The sequence below is a fragment of the Salminus brasiliensis genome, chromosome 3 (genome assembly GCF_030463535.1).
Source record: "Salminus brasiliensis chromosome 3, fSalBra1.hap2, whole genome shotgun sequence".
NCBI lineage: Eukaryota > Metazoa > Chordata > Actinopteri > Characiformes > Bryconidae > Salminus > Salminus brasiliensis.
In genome coordinates, this window is record NC_132880.1 from 30,856,222 (window position 1) to 30,874,486 (window position 18,265).

At 39.6% G+C, this 18,265-nt stretch overlaps 1 protein-coding gene across 3 annotated transcripts in view; it reads right to left on the bottom strand.

The window, feature by feature from the left end:
* The window catches only part of gabbr1b (gamma-aminobutyric acid (GABA) B receptor, 1b), a 191,592-nt gene that overhangs the window by 12,154 nt on the left and 161,173 nt on the right, over window positions 1-18,265 (bottom strand). For 2 of the 3 annotated variants that reach the window (XM_072675871.1, XM_072675870.1), the window contains 6 exons: window positions 14,835-14,985; window positions 12,615-12,747; window positions 10,965-11,081; window positions 4,862-4,972; window positions 4,472-4,565; window positions 2,343-2,470 (listed from right to left, as the gene is read on the bottom strand). In XM_072675871.1, coding sequence (XP_072531972.1) covers window positions 2,343-2,470; window positions 4,472-4,565; window positions 4,862-4,972; window positions 10,965-11,081; window positions 12,615-12,747; window positions 14,835-14,985 — 734 coding nt within the window. The remainder of the gene's footprint in view (window positions 1-2,342; window positions 2,471-4,471; window positions 4,566-4,861; window positions 4,973-10,964; window positions 11,082-12,614; window positions 12,748-14,834; window positions 14,986-18,265) is intronic. The other variant, XM_072675872.1, reaches the window with a different exon arrangement.

The following is an 18,265-nucleotide window of genomic DNA, read 5'->3' on the forward strand; positions in this document are numbered from 1 at the left end:
GAGATGTGTCAAAGTCCCAGAGAGCTCCAGCAGGAGCGGAGAGGAATGTTTGAGAGAAAAGAGCTGGGGGTTAAGAGAAGCTCTGACATGTGACTTTATTTTGGATGACGAGGGGAGAAGTTCTCTGGACAGAATCAGACACTCAGCCACTGCCAAACGATCTGCCACTGAAAGAGCTTCCAGCGTCATCTGCCTGCTCACGACCGCTGTGTGACACACAGGGGTCCAGATGAGGCCAGATTACACTGTGTGTTTGAGGAGATTGCAGCAGAGCTGGAATTTCAGCTGCTTTACTCTTCAATCAGAGGAATACAGAACTTCATTCACTTCTCTGAGTTACTTAACCCTTTCAGACTTTGATTACAGAAACCTACATCACGGAAAAAAAACCTCATCAGATTTGGGTTGGTTTTCTAAAAAAAATTCTCTCTCGCTCTTTTCAACATTCTCTCTCTCTCACTCCCGGCCTCTCTGTCTTAATCAGGTCAGCCTCAAACCCGTGGGTATGGGTCAGTTTCAGGCTTCATTTTCATGCCAGTTCAGAGTTCTAGTTCAGAGCCTGTGGGACCTTTGCTTAGTTAGCTAGCTAGACAGTGCATTCAGTACTCCTGTAACAGATGGCGAATTGAACATTAGTGTAAATCTGCCTAATTAATTCACTAGATAACTAGCAATCACTCAGAACTACAACCAGAACTACAGCATCTTTGACAAAACTATGCGTCCACTGGCAGTGGGGAAATATTGGCATTTACACAGTCATATCAGAATATTATGACCACCCCTGGCTTGGAATCAACTCATAAAGCACATTATAACAACTGAGTTAATTACAGAGTGTAGTCCATCTGCTTCTCTGCCACCTTTCACCACAGAGCAAATATTATTTGGGTGGTGGGTCATTCTCAGCACTGCTCGTGGGAGTGCTGTGTTAATGTGTGTTGCATGGTATGAGTGGATCAGACACAGCAGTGCTGCTGGTTTTTTTTCAATAGACTGTAGCTATTCAGTATCTACTAATTATTGAATAATTAATTATTATTTACTACCTTCTAATTATTCAGTATCTGTTTAGTAACTACTAAATATCAATTAATTCATTATTTTTCAATATTTACTAATTATTTAGTATCTACTTATTTTTCAGTAAGTATAAATTATTCAGTATATACTGATTATTCAGTACCTATATATACAGTACCAATAAGTACTAAGTATTAAATATCAACTGATTATTCAATATCTACTAATTATTCAGTATCAACTTTTTTTTAATAGTCAATGTCAAGTCAAGTCAAATTTATTTGTATAGTGCTTTTTACAACGGTTGTTTTCACAAAGCAGCTTTACATAATTAGTAATTAGTAAAAAAAAGAAATAACGTAAGAAGACATGAAAAATCTAAGACCCCCAGTGAGCAGCCAACGGCGACAGTGGCAAGAAAAAACTCCCTCAGAGCTGGAGGAAGAAACCTTGGGAGGAACCAAGACTCACAAGGGGGACCCATTCTCCTCTGAACAAAACTATTTCAATAAGTAATTATTCAGTATCTACTGATTATTTAACACATACTTTTTATTCAAGTGTATATTGATTATTCACTACCTAGTAATTATTCAATAAGTACTAATTATTCAGAATCTTCTGTGAAACTAATACGTTAAGTATTATTTTAAGTGTACGTCCACATACATGCTATTTAGGGTAGAAAGGGTTAAACAAAATGTTTGTGATTGTTGTGTGTAGCAGTGGCATGTACTGTGCATTGGTATTGTTAAGGTCTTTGGTAAATATCCTTTACATACAATGACTGCTTGAAGTTGCAGGTAAGAACTGCAGGTGCTGCTCTGCCAGGCTTATACTGCAGCCATCTTCAGTCTGCTTCAGCCCCTCAAGTTTCTGTTTACTATTTGAAAGGTATGCTCAATGGGGTTTAGACCAAGTAACTGACTTTTGAAAATGTATGGATGTTCAGGTTCATTGTGTTGCAAGAGGCCTTTGCTTTAAATGTGCATATTAGCCACATGTGAATTGTTTGAGTGATTGATGAGAAACGTAAACCTATTTAGTACAGTAACAAATTCAAAAAAGCAAATTTGCCTTTAGGTTTTATACCCAAATATCAATATTCCGAAGAAAACTCATCGTTGAATGTGTGTGGTTGCTGAGGATGTTCACAGTAAAGCAATAACTCTTTTAGTGACTAGACAGAAGACTCCTTTGACCAATATCAGTATTAATGATCAGTATCACAATAACGGTTAACAAACAATATATTACACAGCCATGCTGTGCAGCCTGGCCAGCAATAAAAGGGCAGAAAGACAGGCAGAGAGACTCACTGAGACATTGTAGATGGCCATCCCCACGGCCCGATGGTCATTTATCTTCTCCGTGGACACAGATTTGGTCTCATAGGCCAGGAAGATACCAAGAAGTAGCAGCAAGCCCTTGTAGCCATAAACCACCCCTAGGACAGAGAGGACACAACAAGCTCACATAAAAGAAAACAAGCCCAGGGTGTTTTTTTGTTGTGGGACGACAGTAATTGCTGCATTTTATTCATTTCCAGTCTGTCTGGCTGTCTGGAAAATTACTAAAACATAAATCAAAATCTAGGTCTACACTGCACAGGGGACTTGCAGGGAAAAAAAAAAAAAAAACATTTACAAAACATTTGCAAATACTCGACCTAAGGGTCAAACCCTGACATGATATCAGAAGTGTATTCATAAATGCAGCAGCACAGTCCCAGATCTAGGACGGTATCAAAGGCACACGGTGCTCCTAAGGGTAATTCAGGCCAATCTTCTCAACTGTTCTTCTCAAGGACGCTGCCATGAGGAAGCTTTGAGGGCTTATTTTAATGACTCTTTCTAAAGGGAGAACCAGGGCTGGTTTTTAATGTGTTTCATTAAGGTTGTAATTAATTTGTTCAATTAGTTAAATACTTATGTGAAGTAAAAACCTGGGGAGCAGACCAGAAGGTCATAAAAACAGGCAGATGTCAGGGCACTCATTTAGATTTAAATTCCGGACATACATAGACATCCACATTACCACTCCAGACATACCTACTCACATATAGGTTTATATATCATTGCATGCATACTGAATTATACATGCTCAGAAAAAGGTGTTCAACAAGATAAACTGTTAAACAAAATGGTTAGCTGTTTTAATTATAGCTTTACATACTCAAGCAGCTTTATAAAGCAGGGATTCTCACAAGCCGCTTTATAAAAAGCCACTTGGGATGCTTTTGAACAGACGTGAAGAAAATACACAGGCGCTCAGACCTTATTAGCTGTTCAAAACTACTTGCTTTGAAGGGGGCAATTAAAAAATCAACCCCCAAACCTGTATAGGAGTCTGTATATGGGTCTACACGTCAATAAATGTCCACAGCAGTTTCATAGTGGTCACTGAATAACAGTTGAGATTACAATATAAATAAATAACAATATTATAATATTTTGACATTGGCACATCAACTCCATATTTTATAATTGTCAAAGAATGGTCAAAAATGTTTAAAAAGGCTTAATCTTAATATTGTAGATCCTTAATATCAAGGCTTATTATACACTCTACAATAGGTAATATCAATTATTTACAGGTTACAATTTATTTGTAACTACTTTAAATTACTTAGTAACTACTATAAATTATTCAGTAACTACTATAAATTATGTATGATAATATAATATAATATACCTATAATAACTAAGTTACTATTAATTATTCAGTAACTTAGAGTATTATAGTTCACAAATAATTTAGAGTAGTTTCAGAATAATTATATCAAATTGATGAGCAATAATAACTATAAGCTACTATGAATTATTCAGAAACTATCAAAAATATTCAGTAACTACTAGCAGTCGTATCCTGTGGGAATATGACATTTGTAGCTGCAATTTAGCGACAAAAAGCAAGCAATGTTCTAAACGATTGTATCCAACAAATTCTTTGGAAAAAAAGATGGTCTATGATGGTCTAAGGTCCCCAACTTCTGCTGCCTGATCTCATTCCTATTCTCAATAGTGTGGTGCTAAACACAGAACAGTTGAACTGTTGTTATTGAATTATTCACTTTAGAATGTAACTATTAAACAGACATATTTGTGCTATATCCACACAGTATGGGCTAAAAAAGTTTTTTGTCAAAAGCTGGACTTGAGTGAGTGGCCTCAAATACACCCACAAGAGCCTAACTTGACTTGTTGTCTGCTAGTGTGAACGCAGGGTAAGCAAGAGCTGCTTCGGGATAGATTTGATACAGGATTGATTTGTTATTTTTCTTCGCCTCGTTATTCCATGCAGCATTTTCTGCTGATATCACCTCAATACCCTCATCCATTGACATTAATAAGGCAGCTCTACTGTGTAGGGCTGACTGGGGTACTCTAGATATCTAGACATGCATACTAACCTAATGGTATACTAGCAAAGGATTATTGAGCCTTACCCAACCACGTGTTCATCTTCTCTGAGCTGCAGTGCTCCAGCAGCGGCTCGATCAACACATCTAGGTCTCCTTTAGGCGCCTCTCTTGTGAACTTCTGCTCAGATAAACAACAAGTGCATGAGGGGGGGGGAAGCAATGAAGGTGAGCGAGACAGTGAGATATATCGAGTGAGAGAGAGAGAGAGAGAGAGAGAGAGAGAGAGAGAGAGAGAGATAGCGAGAGGCAAACAGAGAAAAGGGAGAGAGGGAACGAGAGAAATTGCACCAGAGCAGCCCTGAGGCCAAAAGCAACAAATATAAACCCGGCAAAAACCCAATTTCGTTCGGCCGAAATCAGGCACACAATCAAATACACTTACAGGGCGCTACACAGTGAGAGATTGAACCGTACCTCCACGGTGATGTGCAGCGGATCCACAATCTGCCAGATCATGAGGGACAGCACGTCTATAACCAGCAGTACCCCCACCGTGGCATACAGCTTCCAGGGCTCCAGGTGCTGCTGAGATACACAACAACCAAATACACATCAACTCATATAGTACCAGCTAACATCTGGGGACGTCTAGCTTAAACAAAAAAAACTGTTTTATTAGTAATGTAAGCATGCTTTCTTTGAAGGTCTGCAATGCTGTAACCTAAAACTGTACAACTAAAGGAATTACTGAAAAAAAGTCAGCCCTGAAGTCAGATTCCCAACCCCATTCTATCCTCTTGCTATGATGTCCACACTCACCAGCACTTAAAGCTTGCAGGTTGGGTAAAAGTGTGCTTTCGACAATAATAATAGCCATCTTACATTAATTCTTTAAACTGAGTGTCTGTGAGTGGAGCTTTACTTCAGTTCTCTGAATACTCTCAAATCTGCATAACATGCATAATAGTTCTACAGTAGTCATCAGATAATGTACATTACACCCCAGTTAGTTCCAACCCCACAATGTGACAGGGATTGAGAGGCATTGTAGGAATGCCAATATTGCAATGATAATGACACTCAAAGCTCAAATGACAAAGCTCTTCAAGTGTTACTCCACCACACTCCAACACACGTAACCCAGCAAAAGCACCAGCCATAACAAATCAGCATCAGATTGAACACAGCTATTCGCATAGCGTCCTAAACCGCACATAAGTACAGTAAACACAGCACTACACATTAAACATTCTGCTAGGTAGGTAGGTCGGATAGGAATGGCACATTATGTAGTTTGAGATATGGAATTACATCAGCCAATCAGAGGGAGCATGATCTGCTGCAGCATTGCAGGTACAACAGGCAGAGTGTGTAGCAGTGTGAGTATTAATGGGATTAATGATGTTTGGGAAATTATGAACTGTGGACTATTATATGGGGTGACGGATAGGATGGAACTATTTTACAATACTGAATGTTGATAAACAAGCAGTTCTCTTTACTTTAATATAATTTAATATAGCATGAGATACACAGTACACCAGTGCAAATATTTCACATTATAGTAATATAGTGTATTCTTGCTTTATAGCAATATAGTGTATTCTTGCTTAAGTAACTAATTATCAATAGGCCTTAGTAGGTATAGGTTCTCTACATCAAACAGCACTGCTCCCTTTTTGGATTTTAGTTCTGTAAAATGATAATATAATAATGATATAAAATAAATTATTGTGCCATGATATTACAGTAAAAGTACTAGGTGAGTTACTTAGCTAAGCTAGCTAACCATAATAGACGTAATTTGACTTCATAGCGCTGTATGATATGTCTGTTTATTTTGTTTAATTTTCAGGTTGGAATAAATGTCAGAACATCTGCAGCCAGCAGAGAAAAGCATAAATATTAATAGAAATGAGATTTCAATTGAACAGTTTGTCATTATTATGCAGCACATCTGTTATATGCAGGCACTGTGTTGAAAAACAACAAAAAAAACAAACACAAAAACAAGCTGCAAACAATCCAGGGCTGGGTCAAAGTACCAATACAGTTCTGGGGTAACTCTTATGCCACAGTCAGTTGGGTTAGAAACCCAGTTTAACCCAGGATGTATTCTGTTATATGGTAACCCTGCACTGGGTTGAAGATGGAAATAATCCATTTAACCCTGTTTTTTAATGTCTATATATATATAATGTCTATATAATGTTTAACTAAATCACCCTATTTAACTATAAACTACATTCTAACAGAATAAATGATCTTCTAATGAAATGACATCTAATTTCTTCCTTTCTTCCACTACATAATTTCAAAATCGAATTTCTTTCATTTATCTTCATTACAAGCATTCATCCACTGATGGTCTTCTTGGTACTCATTACTTGACGCAAGTGTATGCAACCATGGAAATGGGTGTAAATGCATTCATCCATATATTTGTGTAGTTCTAAATTAGATGGATTTTTATTAATTATTGTCATGTGCACAGCAGAAACTGTACAATGAGATTCATACTTTGTAGTTCTTCCATTTATCATTTTATAAATATCAATATAAAATATATATATATATCAATATAAATATATATATATATACACACACACACATTAAAGTACACTAAAGACTGCAGTAACTAGTTCCTTTTACTAGTGCTAGTTACAGGTTGAGGGGAAGCATTACATCCCATTAGTGGTCGTGTCTATTTGTGGAAGCAAAGACATGAGGATGCAAGATGTATTTGAGTTCACTGTAGATTATAAGAGCGCAAGACGGATTACACATTTTGTAACATTCACGTTTGCATCAGTGACCAAGTCCCTCCAGGTCGTTCCTTGGCTCTGCAACTGTTACTGAAGTTTACTTAAGTATGTGTTTAGTCTACTCTACCCATACTTATTTAGACATTTAAAAGATTCTTTACAGGTTATTTAGAATTTTATGCACCAAGAGTTATGAAATAACTGAATTTTGGGGAGGAGAAACATGCCTGAAGCCCCTCCCTAACTCCTCCCAGTCTAACAAGGTTCTTGTAATCCTCAACCACCCCGTCTCCTCCCTGTAACTCTCAGTCTTAGCTCCACTTCTCAAAGGGGGAACTGGCCATCTTGCATAAAGCAGAAACCACCCAAACTGTAGCCCAAAGTTCACTAAATTCCCGCCCTCTTTCAGGTTCTTCCACATTATCATATACCGCTGGCGTGGTTTTAGGTCAGAAAAGACTACTCTTTATTTTTTCCCCATTTCTTCCAATTTGGTAGTGCCAATTAACCCAGCCATTCATTGATTCAATTTTCCAACCACCCCCCCATAACATGCATAATGTTATAACATGCACCCCCATCGCTAGCAATGCTCTCAACACTAAGAGGGTAAGGACTCAACACATGTCTCCTCTGATACATGCAAAGCCAGCCAATGTCTTTTCTCAAACTGCCGTCCATGTAGCATCGCCAAGCAGCCGATGCGCTCAGAGGAAAGCATTGGCCCATGACGAACATCACTTTTAAATTGAAATTCACATTTATTTGTACAGCGCTTTTCACAAAGCAGCTTTACAGAATAACGGAGTAACAGAGTAAGAGGACAAGCAAGACATAGGCAAAGGTGGCAAGCAAAATCTCCCTCAGAGCTGGAGGAAGAAACCTTGGGAAGAACCAAGACTCTTCCTCCTCTGGTCAGAACTACTGACGTGCTGATAAATTATTCTAATATCATTTAATTATGCTTTATAAGTGATGTGTTGAATCAGATATGCTTGAGCAGGTATCCGGCCCTCAGGACCAGACAGTTTCCACTCCTGTACTAGACACCAAGCCAGCAATCAGTCTACTTAAATGATTAGAACTATGGTCCTCATTTAATTAAAAAACCAACAGCGAGAGCCAAACATCACTGGGACATTTGGGAAAGAAAGCCCAGTGTTCCTGAACATTTGACAGGCAGCGTAGGTGGAAACAACTGAAGTAGACGAGAGAGTTTGGGATATATGACACATACAGAGAGTACGGAGAACTAGAGAAGAAAACAACGGGCCATTACCGTGAAAGCCAATTCAATCTGGTACGTAGCACGAGTGTGTGTCGGATTTCAATCGAAAGCATTACTCTTCCACAAGGCCAATACCACCTTTTTGCTGTTTTTACGATGTGGATAGCTGTGTTTGTGATGAACAAAAACAACCCCTATGACAGGCGCTGAAGAAGTGTTATCGCTACCGGTTCGTCCGAGTGGATGTCAGTTGTTTTTCCACTTTGAGAAGCTGTTACTGCGTCTTATGGAGCAGCACCTGGTTGTAAATAAAAGAGCAGTTATGCAATCCAAACAGAGAGTGCAGTGTGCAGTACTGCTTCGTGACGATTTCACAGCACTGCACACCACAGAAGATCCACAAATGCACACAGATTGCAGCCAAAAATAAAGAGCAATCGTCCGGAATGCTTCCATTTCCTCTCCTAATGCCAAACACACCTTTTCTCCTCTTCAAGTGTTTCCTTTTTTCCCCCCACATCCCTGATGCTGCTCTTACGAATCTGTGAACAAGGCACAAGCTCAGTTCAGTGTTTGTTTGAATTACAGTGCTGCGTCAGAGAACGAGGATTAAAACACAATCGGAGGCGACAATGCTGTCACTTCTGAGGTGCGCTGTGCCGCGCGGATTGTCTCCATCTTTAAGTGTTGCGGCGTCTGGCGGCTTTTGCTCAGCGTTAAGGGACTCAAAAGTGAACTCGATCATTTCTGACACAGCTCTTCGTATTCTAATCCTCAGCCAAAAAAACGGGACCGCCCGCTAGGTGGATGTTCATAAATATTCAGTAATGGGCATTATCTCCTTATCCCTGAAAAATGCCTTTCTCCTTTTCTAATGCTCTTTATCTCTTTCTCTCGCTCCTTCCTGCGCTCCTTTTTTTTCTTTTTGGCTAATTTCCCCTCAATCTGCCACGTAAGGGTTTGCGTGACGGTGGACGCATATTCGCTGACTGTGTTAACCGCAGAGTGTGTGTGCGTGCGCATCAGCGTGAGTTTGCCTGATGATGGAGAGAATCTTCTCTGCTTGAGCAGTTGGAAGAGGTCATTGAGCTGGGGCTGGGCGATAAATGGGCCATTTAGAACTGTTCAAGGGCGACTGGAGACCCATTTCTCTGAGGTCAGTGAGAGAGATGAGGCCAAAAAGCCGTACAGAGAAAGAAAGAGAGAGAGGAAAGAGGGAGAGAGAGAGACAGACAGACAGAGGGGGGTGGGAACTCATTTTACTGAGTTCAGTGAGAAAGATGAGGTCAAAGCAATAGCGAGAGAGAGAGAGAGAGAGAGAGAGAGAGAGAGAGAGAGAGACTGAGAGAGAGAGAGAGAGAGAGAGAGAGAGAGAGAGAGAGAGAGAGAAAGAGAGCGGGAGTGGGGGATTTGATAGGTGTGGATATTAATCTCATACACTCATGGCCACTCATCAGGACTCCTCCCAGGTAGATCCACCTTGCTGGTATACAGTTAGAGACTGTAGCCCATCTGATGATGCACAACTTGGGTTATTCATCTTCTAGACTTTCAGTTTCTGACCACAGATCTTCTCTTGGCTGTATATTTTTGGTGGAGTGCAGTCAAACTGATGTGTATATGTTCTTAAAAAGGGTCTTTGACCGGCCACTAAGTTTAACAGAAGAGAAACCCCCCTTATTGTTTTTTTTTTCTAGAGTAACCCCAACCCCAGCATCATAAGTGAAACATTGCCTTTGTCTGTTTACTTTCATGAAAGTGTACTGTACACCACCAGAGCCAATGGATTGTCCTCAGGCCATTTTTGACCCTTAGGACAAAGGGAATACACAGATCAGCCATAACATTAAAACCACCCACCTTATATTGTGTGAACCCCACAGGACAGCCAGCATTAATTGTTCCAGTAATCTGCGCCACAGTAGCTCTTGTGTGGGATCGGAGCAGATGGGGTAACCCTCACTCCTCATATTCATTAGTGAGTCTCGGGCACCCATGACCCTGTCACATTTTGGTATGATGCTTGGAGCAGTCTACCAGCCATCACAATACGGCCCATGTAGATCCTTTGATCCAGTTTTCCTGCTTCCAACACATCACCTTCAAGAACTGACTGTTCATTTGCTGCCTAATATGAACATCCTACTGCTTGACAGGTTACACTGTAAAGAGATACGCAATGTTATTCACTCCCCTTCACATCATGTTATGGCTAATGTTATTATAAGGTACTATAACGGGTCTACACTAACAAAATGTTTATTATATGTGAGTAGTAGAGAGGGTGTGAGTAATTGTGCAGCAACACACAGGCTAGTCTGTAATTTTACACCTACATAGTGGACCTGTAAGGCAGGTGGAGCTCAGAAAGTAGCCGGAGTCTGGAAGAACAAGGTCATTTGAGGAATAGTAATTTCACCTTAACTTAATGCTCATTTTTAAGCCAACTTGACTTTCAAGGTTTCTAAAACAGACAACACTTGAAGGTCTTTTAGAGCCCTGTAGGAACTTTGTATGACCTCTACAGCACACACACACATACACACACACAGGGCAAACAGACACAGCTCAGCTCTCCCTTTACCTTACGCTTGTCTTTCTTCTCGTCCTTCTTGGTGAAGACTGTGTGGACCCACCAGATCTTTGTGAACATGCTGCCGTAGGCTAGACTGAAGCCGAGACCTAGCAGCCACAAGCGGAACTGCGAAAGAAAGCAAGCGCTGTTCATTAAATCACAAAGCTCTGGGCTGGGTTTTCCCAAAAGCATCTTAACACAAAGATCATTGTTAAATGGTAGATTGAGCATCACACTGAACACTCCAGATCTTCACACTACAAAGCTTTGGGGAAACTGAGCACTGAGCACTAAGGTATTTAAGGAAGTCTTTGGGCCCTATATGATTTCTTTTGGCGAGCCGTCAACCATGCAGCTTGATTTAGGACATGTCAGTGTGTCTTTGCTATCGTAAAGACGGGGAAACTATGCCTTGCGCGGCTTGAAATGCGCAAAAAGCATAAACTAAGTCTCTTAATTAATTATGGGTGTTTTTTGGGCATAACGTGCAATAAAACAATCAGCTTCACTTGCCATTCCCTTTTACAGCCAGGTACAGTCCGACTCAAATTGCTATTTCAAGCTGAGCAGGCGTCTGTATTGACAATTCACTGCCAAGATAGCAATGAATGCCTGACTGTTGACGTCTGCCTAGGTTGTTTTCAGTCAGTGGCACACCTGTGAAATTTACCTGAATACACCTTATTTCACCACCACCACGCCCATCGACGTAGATATATTCGCAAGCACTGTTGCTATGTAAGGCTATTTAAGCAGAAGGTGTAAAAATAGACTGTTGCCGGGTGTAAGATAGCAATGAGCATCACAATGCACCTTGTGCAGAGTGTAAGATAGGGCCCTTTATGTTGAATCAAGTGTAAATCATTGGCTGTCATACTGAACAACTTTAGTAACACCACTGACCATACCAGCAATTACACTAACACCACTAACAAAACTACTAATTTCTGAGCTTTTAATGTTCTTATTCTAGCTCAAATTAAAATCTCTTCAATGACTAACACCACTGACCAATTATTTGCTAAATATAAAGTATAAATATAAAGCTAGTGCTCGAAGTGGAACAGTAAGCAATACCAGCTTCTACATTCTCTTTGGCATACCAGGACTTTTTCTTGCATACTGGGACCTCTCACAAGCTGCTGGTACATAAGAAATGCATCAAATGTCAGGGATTTCACGGGATAAAGCATATCTATTTAAGCAATAAATTACAAATGAAAAAAAAAAAAAACGGTTATTAAATGTTAATAGACAAGGAACTCTCAAAATTCTGAGGCTTCATAGTGGTGTGACACCACCTGCCACTGCAATTTACATTGTAGGAACAGTCTGCAAGTCTAGAATATTTCAAGTCATAATATTGAACTACTTTAGTGTTTATCAACCTAATATCCATCTGCTCCATCTGTAGCACACGGTCAATCATCAAGGACAAGGATATTCATGTTATTCTTCTACTTAGTAAAAGAACAGAAATCCCTGTGTGCTGTGTCAAAATACACTTATAATAGAACTCCATTTGCAGCTGCTTTAGCGTCTAAAGTACACTGCAGAAGATTCACCAGTATACTCGATTAGAGAAGAAAATAGAGTATTTCTCATAACTATGATGACAAACACGAGTTGACCATCTCTCCCTGCATTTGAGTGCTTTACCTGGCAGACCACGGGGAACTGTGACCTGCGGACATGAAGGCCATCGATGCCCAGCGGAAACACAGCGGCCAGAGCCATCATACAGCCCACTGCTGTCATGTTGTTCAGGTAGGGCTGGGAGTTCTGAATGTACCTGGAACATATGGGGATATTCACATGAGACGTGCAGAGAACTCAGCAGATGAGAGACTACGTTTCCCATGAGCACTCCCCAGAGAGGACATTTCAGACAGACGCGGATGAAAAAAGTAAAGACTAAACAGATGCTTCCATACACACGGGTCAGTGAGAGCACAGAATGTTAATTTGGCTAAACTCTCAGAAGTGAATACAATTTAAACTGCAGAAACACACTCAGAAACACACACTCACCCACAGGCACACACACACACTGCTCGTCAAAAGTTTAAGGGCACCTTTGAATTTAATGGAATTGGAATTTTGTGACAAAATCTGAATAGGCTGAGTTAACATCAAATTAGAATTAGGGTGAGTTGGCAATAAAGCTTTTAATTTTATAATAATGTTACATTTTGCATTTAATTTTAATAATATTTCGCCTTAGCTTTCAGCTTCATCAAAGTAGCTTTCTTCCTGTGAAGAGTAGTTTTAACCTAAATAATGATTTCTTATGTTCTCTTTTCTAACCTACTGGTAAAAGCTCAGACTGCATTTTTTTTGGCCTGACGGTGACTTAAACACCACTGACAGCATTACTCTTAAAGGTATCCATTGTCAGCAGTAGTGGTGCAACAGATCATAGTTAATTCATGATCTCTATGGATTGTTGCCCATGGTTCAACAGACATGTGAATCGCGGATTAACTGCCAAAGTTTAACCATAAAAGTGTTGAATACGGTTTTATGGCTGCTGTTGCTTTTTAAAGTAATAATCTGACAGGGACTAGCCGCACATGCACACTGCAAGCAACGGAAGCGACACAGCAACCGGAAGTCATTCAGTCTCAATGCGGCTGGATAAATGTAAGCTCTACTCAACATTATACAAATGAGCAGTGATGTGTGCCAGTGACTGCCAATCAGAAAACATTCCCACTTAAAACCATTCCACTGACTTTGATTCCTACTGAAGATTTGTTACTTTAGCAAAATAGAGAAGAGACTCATCCTTGCTGTCTCCAGAGTCTTTATGATGTGTCCTTATTTGTAGGCAGAAACTTCATTGCAAAATGTTATAATTATCTACATTATAAAATATATATTAACATTAAATAAATAAATAAAGCCCACAAAAAGTGGTTCGATTGACAATGCAATTCATTCCAACATGTTGTCGGCCTGTGTGCAAGAGGCATGCTCTCTAATAGAGAAAGCCCCCAAAAGTACATTTTGACAAGGTTGGGCAAAACTCTTAACACGATTAGCAGGTGTAATAAAGCTTTTTTTAAAGCTGGTAATAAAGCTTTTTTTTTTTCCAAATAAACTGTTTAAGGCGAAGATTTATGCAAAGAGACACAGTGTAATTACAGACTACAGACTACTGATACTTTGTGCCAGATGGGTTGGGCAATTTATCAGGTTATTTGCTAAGAACTTCAGTGAAAATAAACACCTAAGCAGCTTCCAAAAAAGTGCTAGATATACCCATTTGACTGATATGCGTTCTGTTCTGTATGGTATATTGTATAATGGCTGAACTAATAGCGAGTGCATTTGGAAGAGTGTGTCATTTTGGACAAGGTTTTTTAGATGATTTTATTAAAACATTTTGGTGTTTTATATTATTTATAAATGTTGTTATAACTGCTGAATTCTGACTTAATTAATAACCTCTAGTAAATACATTTGAAACCATTTATAAAATATTTAAAAGGTTAGTCTTAGTGTGACGTGTAAAGCATTATTTTCCAGAGAAATGTGATAAAAGCTTCTCCTACATTGTACCTACAGTGATGCCAAAATAAACAACAAGCTCTTCCCAGGTGTTAAACAGCATAGAGTCAATGTTTAATCAGTCTTAGTAAACAGGAGTTGGATTTTCGCCCCTTTGATAATAATATGGGCATTAAGAAAGCTCAAAATTCTTTACTGTAGTGTTACTCATCCCCCGTCTTTTTATTCTTTCTTATCTCTTAAGCATGTTTGAGAATTTGAGTCCTAGTTTGAAAGACGTGTAGCCTACCTAACCTTATCCAGAATCTAACTCTAGATAATCCCCACATAGAGAGCAAGAGGTTACAAACACACACAGCCACACACCTGACGTTGCTGTTGTAAATGTTGAAAGTGAGACAGACGATGCCCAGTAAGATGCCCAGTCCAGCAAAGACAGAAACGGACACAAAGAGCTTCTGAGAGAGGAAACGAAACTTCTGAATTACCACAGTCTGATCAGCAGGAGGACCAGAGCCTGGAAGAGGGGGGAGGGGAGGGGGTTGCAGAAGAAGAGAAGAAAAATGACATACATAATTCAACCATTAGTCCATCTTTCCTAGTAAAACGTTCATGAAAAGTACATTAAGGGAGAGAAAAGAAAGGAAAGGTGACGAAAGAGAAGAGAAGAGAAACAAAGAGATGAGAAGAAAAGAGAAGACAGGTGTGAGAAGAGAAGTGAAAAAAAGAAAAGACAAGCAAAGAGAAGAAACATGTAAGAAAAGAAGAGAAGAAAACAAGGTGAGAGAAAAGAATCAGAGAGAAGAAAAGAAAAAAGAAGTAAAGAAAGAGAAGAGAGGATGATAGAAGACGAGAGAAGAAAAGAAATAAGAAGAGAAGATGAAAGAAGATGAGAGAGGAAAAGAGAAGAGAAGTAAAGAGAAGAGAAGATGAAAGAGAAGAGAATGGAAGAGAAGAGAATGGAAGAGAAGAGAAAAGAAAGAGAAGAGAACAGAAGAAAAGATGAGAGAGAAGAGAAGATGAGAGAGAAGGGAATGGAAGAGAAGAGAAGAGAAGATGAGAGAGAAGGGAATGGAAGAGACAAGAAGATGAAAGAGAAGAGAAGAGAAGATGAAAGAGAAGAGAAGAGAAGAGAAGATGAAAGAGAAGAGAAGAGAAGAGAAGAGAAAAGAAAGAGAAGAGAAGATGAGAGAGAAGAAAATGGAAGAGAAGAGTAGAGAAGAGAAGAGAAGAAAAGATGAGAGAGAAGAAAACGGAAGAGAAGAGAAGAGTAGAGAAGAGAAGAGAAGATGAGAGAGAAGGGAATGGAAGAGAAGAGAAGATGAAAGAGAAGAGAAGAGAAGATAAAAGAGAAGAGAAGAGAAGAGAAAAGAAAGAGAAGAGAAGATGAGAGAGAAGAAAATGGAAGAGAAGAGTAGAGAAGAGAAAAGAAGAGAAGAAAAGATGAGAGAGAAGAAAACGGAAGAGAAGAGAAGAGTAGAGAAGAGAAGAGAAGAAAAGATGAGAGAGAAGAAAACGGAAGAGAAGAAAAGAGTAGAGAAGAGAAGAGAAGAGAAGAAAAGATGAGAGAGAAGAAAACGGAAGAGAAGAAAAGAGTAGAGAGAAGAAGAAAAGATGAGAGAGAAGAAAATGGAAGAGAAGAAAAGAGTAGAGAAGAGAAAAGAAGAGAAGAAAAGATGAGAGAAGAAAACGGAAGAGAAGAAAAGAGTAGAGAAGAGAAGAAAAGATGAGAGAGAAGAAAATGGAAGAGAAGAAAAGAGTAGAGAAGAGAAGAAAAGATGAGAGAGAAGAAAATGAAAGAGAAGAGAAGAGAAGAGAAGAGAAGAAAAGATGAGAGAGAAGAAAATGGAAGAGAAGAGAAAAGAAAGAGAGGAGAAAGAAGAGAAGATGAGAGAAAGGGGAATGGAAGAGAAGAGAAAAGAAAGAGAAGAGAAGATGAGAGAAGAAAAGATGAGAGAGAAGTGAAGAGAAGATGAGAGAGAAGAAAATTGAAGAGAAGTGAAGAGAAGATGAGAGAGAAGAAAATTTAAGAGAAGAGAAAAGAAAGAGAGAAGATGAGAGGGAAGAGATGAAAGAGAAGAGAATGTAAGAGAAGAGAAGAGAAGATGAGAGAGAAGGGATGAGCAGGTATCTAAAACTTTGTGCTACATGTGCAAATACTGAACTGAGAATTTACACTGCTGAGCGAGAGAGTATGACAGAGAAAGAGAGAGAGAGAGAAAGAGAGAGAGAGAGAAAGAGAGAGAGAGTGTGTAAGAGAGAGATGAGGGACATATAAAGAGGAGAGAGAGAAAGAGGAAGAGAGATAACGACAGAGAGAGAAAGAAAGATAGCAGCATTAGTAGTGACCCAGTTCTGCATGGCATTCTGTGTGCCGGTGCAAATGATTCGATCTCTCTTTCTTTATTCCTCTCTCTCTCCCACTCTATCTATCTCTCTCTCACTCTTGTAATGAACTGGCTGCATATCTGCGTATCAGAGTCAGTTGCTCGCCCAGTGGGATGGCGATGGCTATCGAGCTTCATCTCTCCGCCATTTGACTAAAGCTGGCCCCCATCTGTGTGTTCTGATACCATCACAGCCTCTTCCCCACGCTGGCCCTGGGCATGGAGCACAGGCTCGTTTGCTCCTGAGGGGCGCCTGAGCTCCAAAGCTTTACTCATATGATTTTCTGTTTGTGTGTGTGGCTGGCGGGGCATCACAGAGCATTGTGTTTCTAGGAGTGTAAAGAGGCATAGATGATGGTAATTCAAACACACTGATTTTGAAATGTTACCATCGACTATAATCGGTTATAATGGAATTTAGAAAAGCGTCCAATTATTTTTTGGCCAAAATAAAACTCAAGCTGTTAAAAATGTATAAATGTAAAAAACAGTTTGCACCGCCTGTAATTCAGCACTCTGCAATTATAGTGAAAGCTCAGATTTCATGCTGCATTTCCTAAAGACTAAAGACATTATAGATCAGCCTTAGAATCAGCCTTAAAGCCATGCTCTGAGGGCTGGAGCATTGGCTGGAACAACTACACACAAGCGTCAGTCCACAGAGAGGCCTGGTCAGATTGATTAAAGCTGAAAAAAAAAATCTACCGGATCCCATCCTCAGCAATTCAGCTCCTGACATGGAGAAAGCTGTGTGAAAGGATAACTATACTGTAGTAACCTTAGGTGAGAGAGGGCAAGAGAGCAAGGGAGGGAAACACGATACACTGAGTCAATACAGACATGCAACATTTGGTCAAAAGTATTTGGACAGTGACAATTTTACTTTCATCACAATGGATTTTGAAAAGAAGTAGAATTTCAGCTTAAATTCAAGGCGTTTAACAAAATATCTTGCATGTTTAGGAATTGCAGCCAATATTTCACAATCCTTCCACTGACAAATTAACAACTATAATAAGAATCATTATTAGAAGGATTATTTTAAATTTGCAAAAACAACTGTTGAAGTCTGGAAGCAATCAAGATCACCAAATGCTCAGCTTAGTCCCTTGAGATGCTTTGCCAGGCTTTTACTGCAGCCGCCAGTTTTGTCTTAAGTAAGTAAAAAGCTGCTCAATTGGGTTGAGGTCAGGTGACTGGCCTGGCCATTTAAGAACATTTCTCTTGGGTTGGATTGCTTTGGGAAATTATCCATCTGTACTGTACTGAAGATGCTTTGCAGTGTTTGCAGTACTTTCATTGGTATTGCAGCATTTGACTGCATCTGAGCAGAGAGAGACCAGCGATCCAGTTCCACTGGCAGCCACATAAGTCTATGCCACAACACTACCTTCGCCATGTTTGACGGAT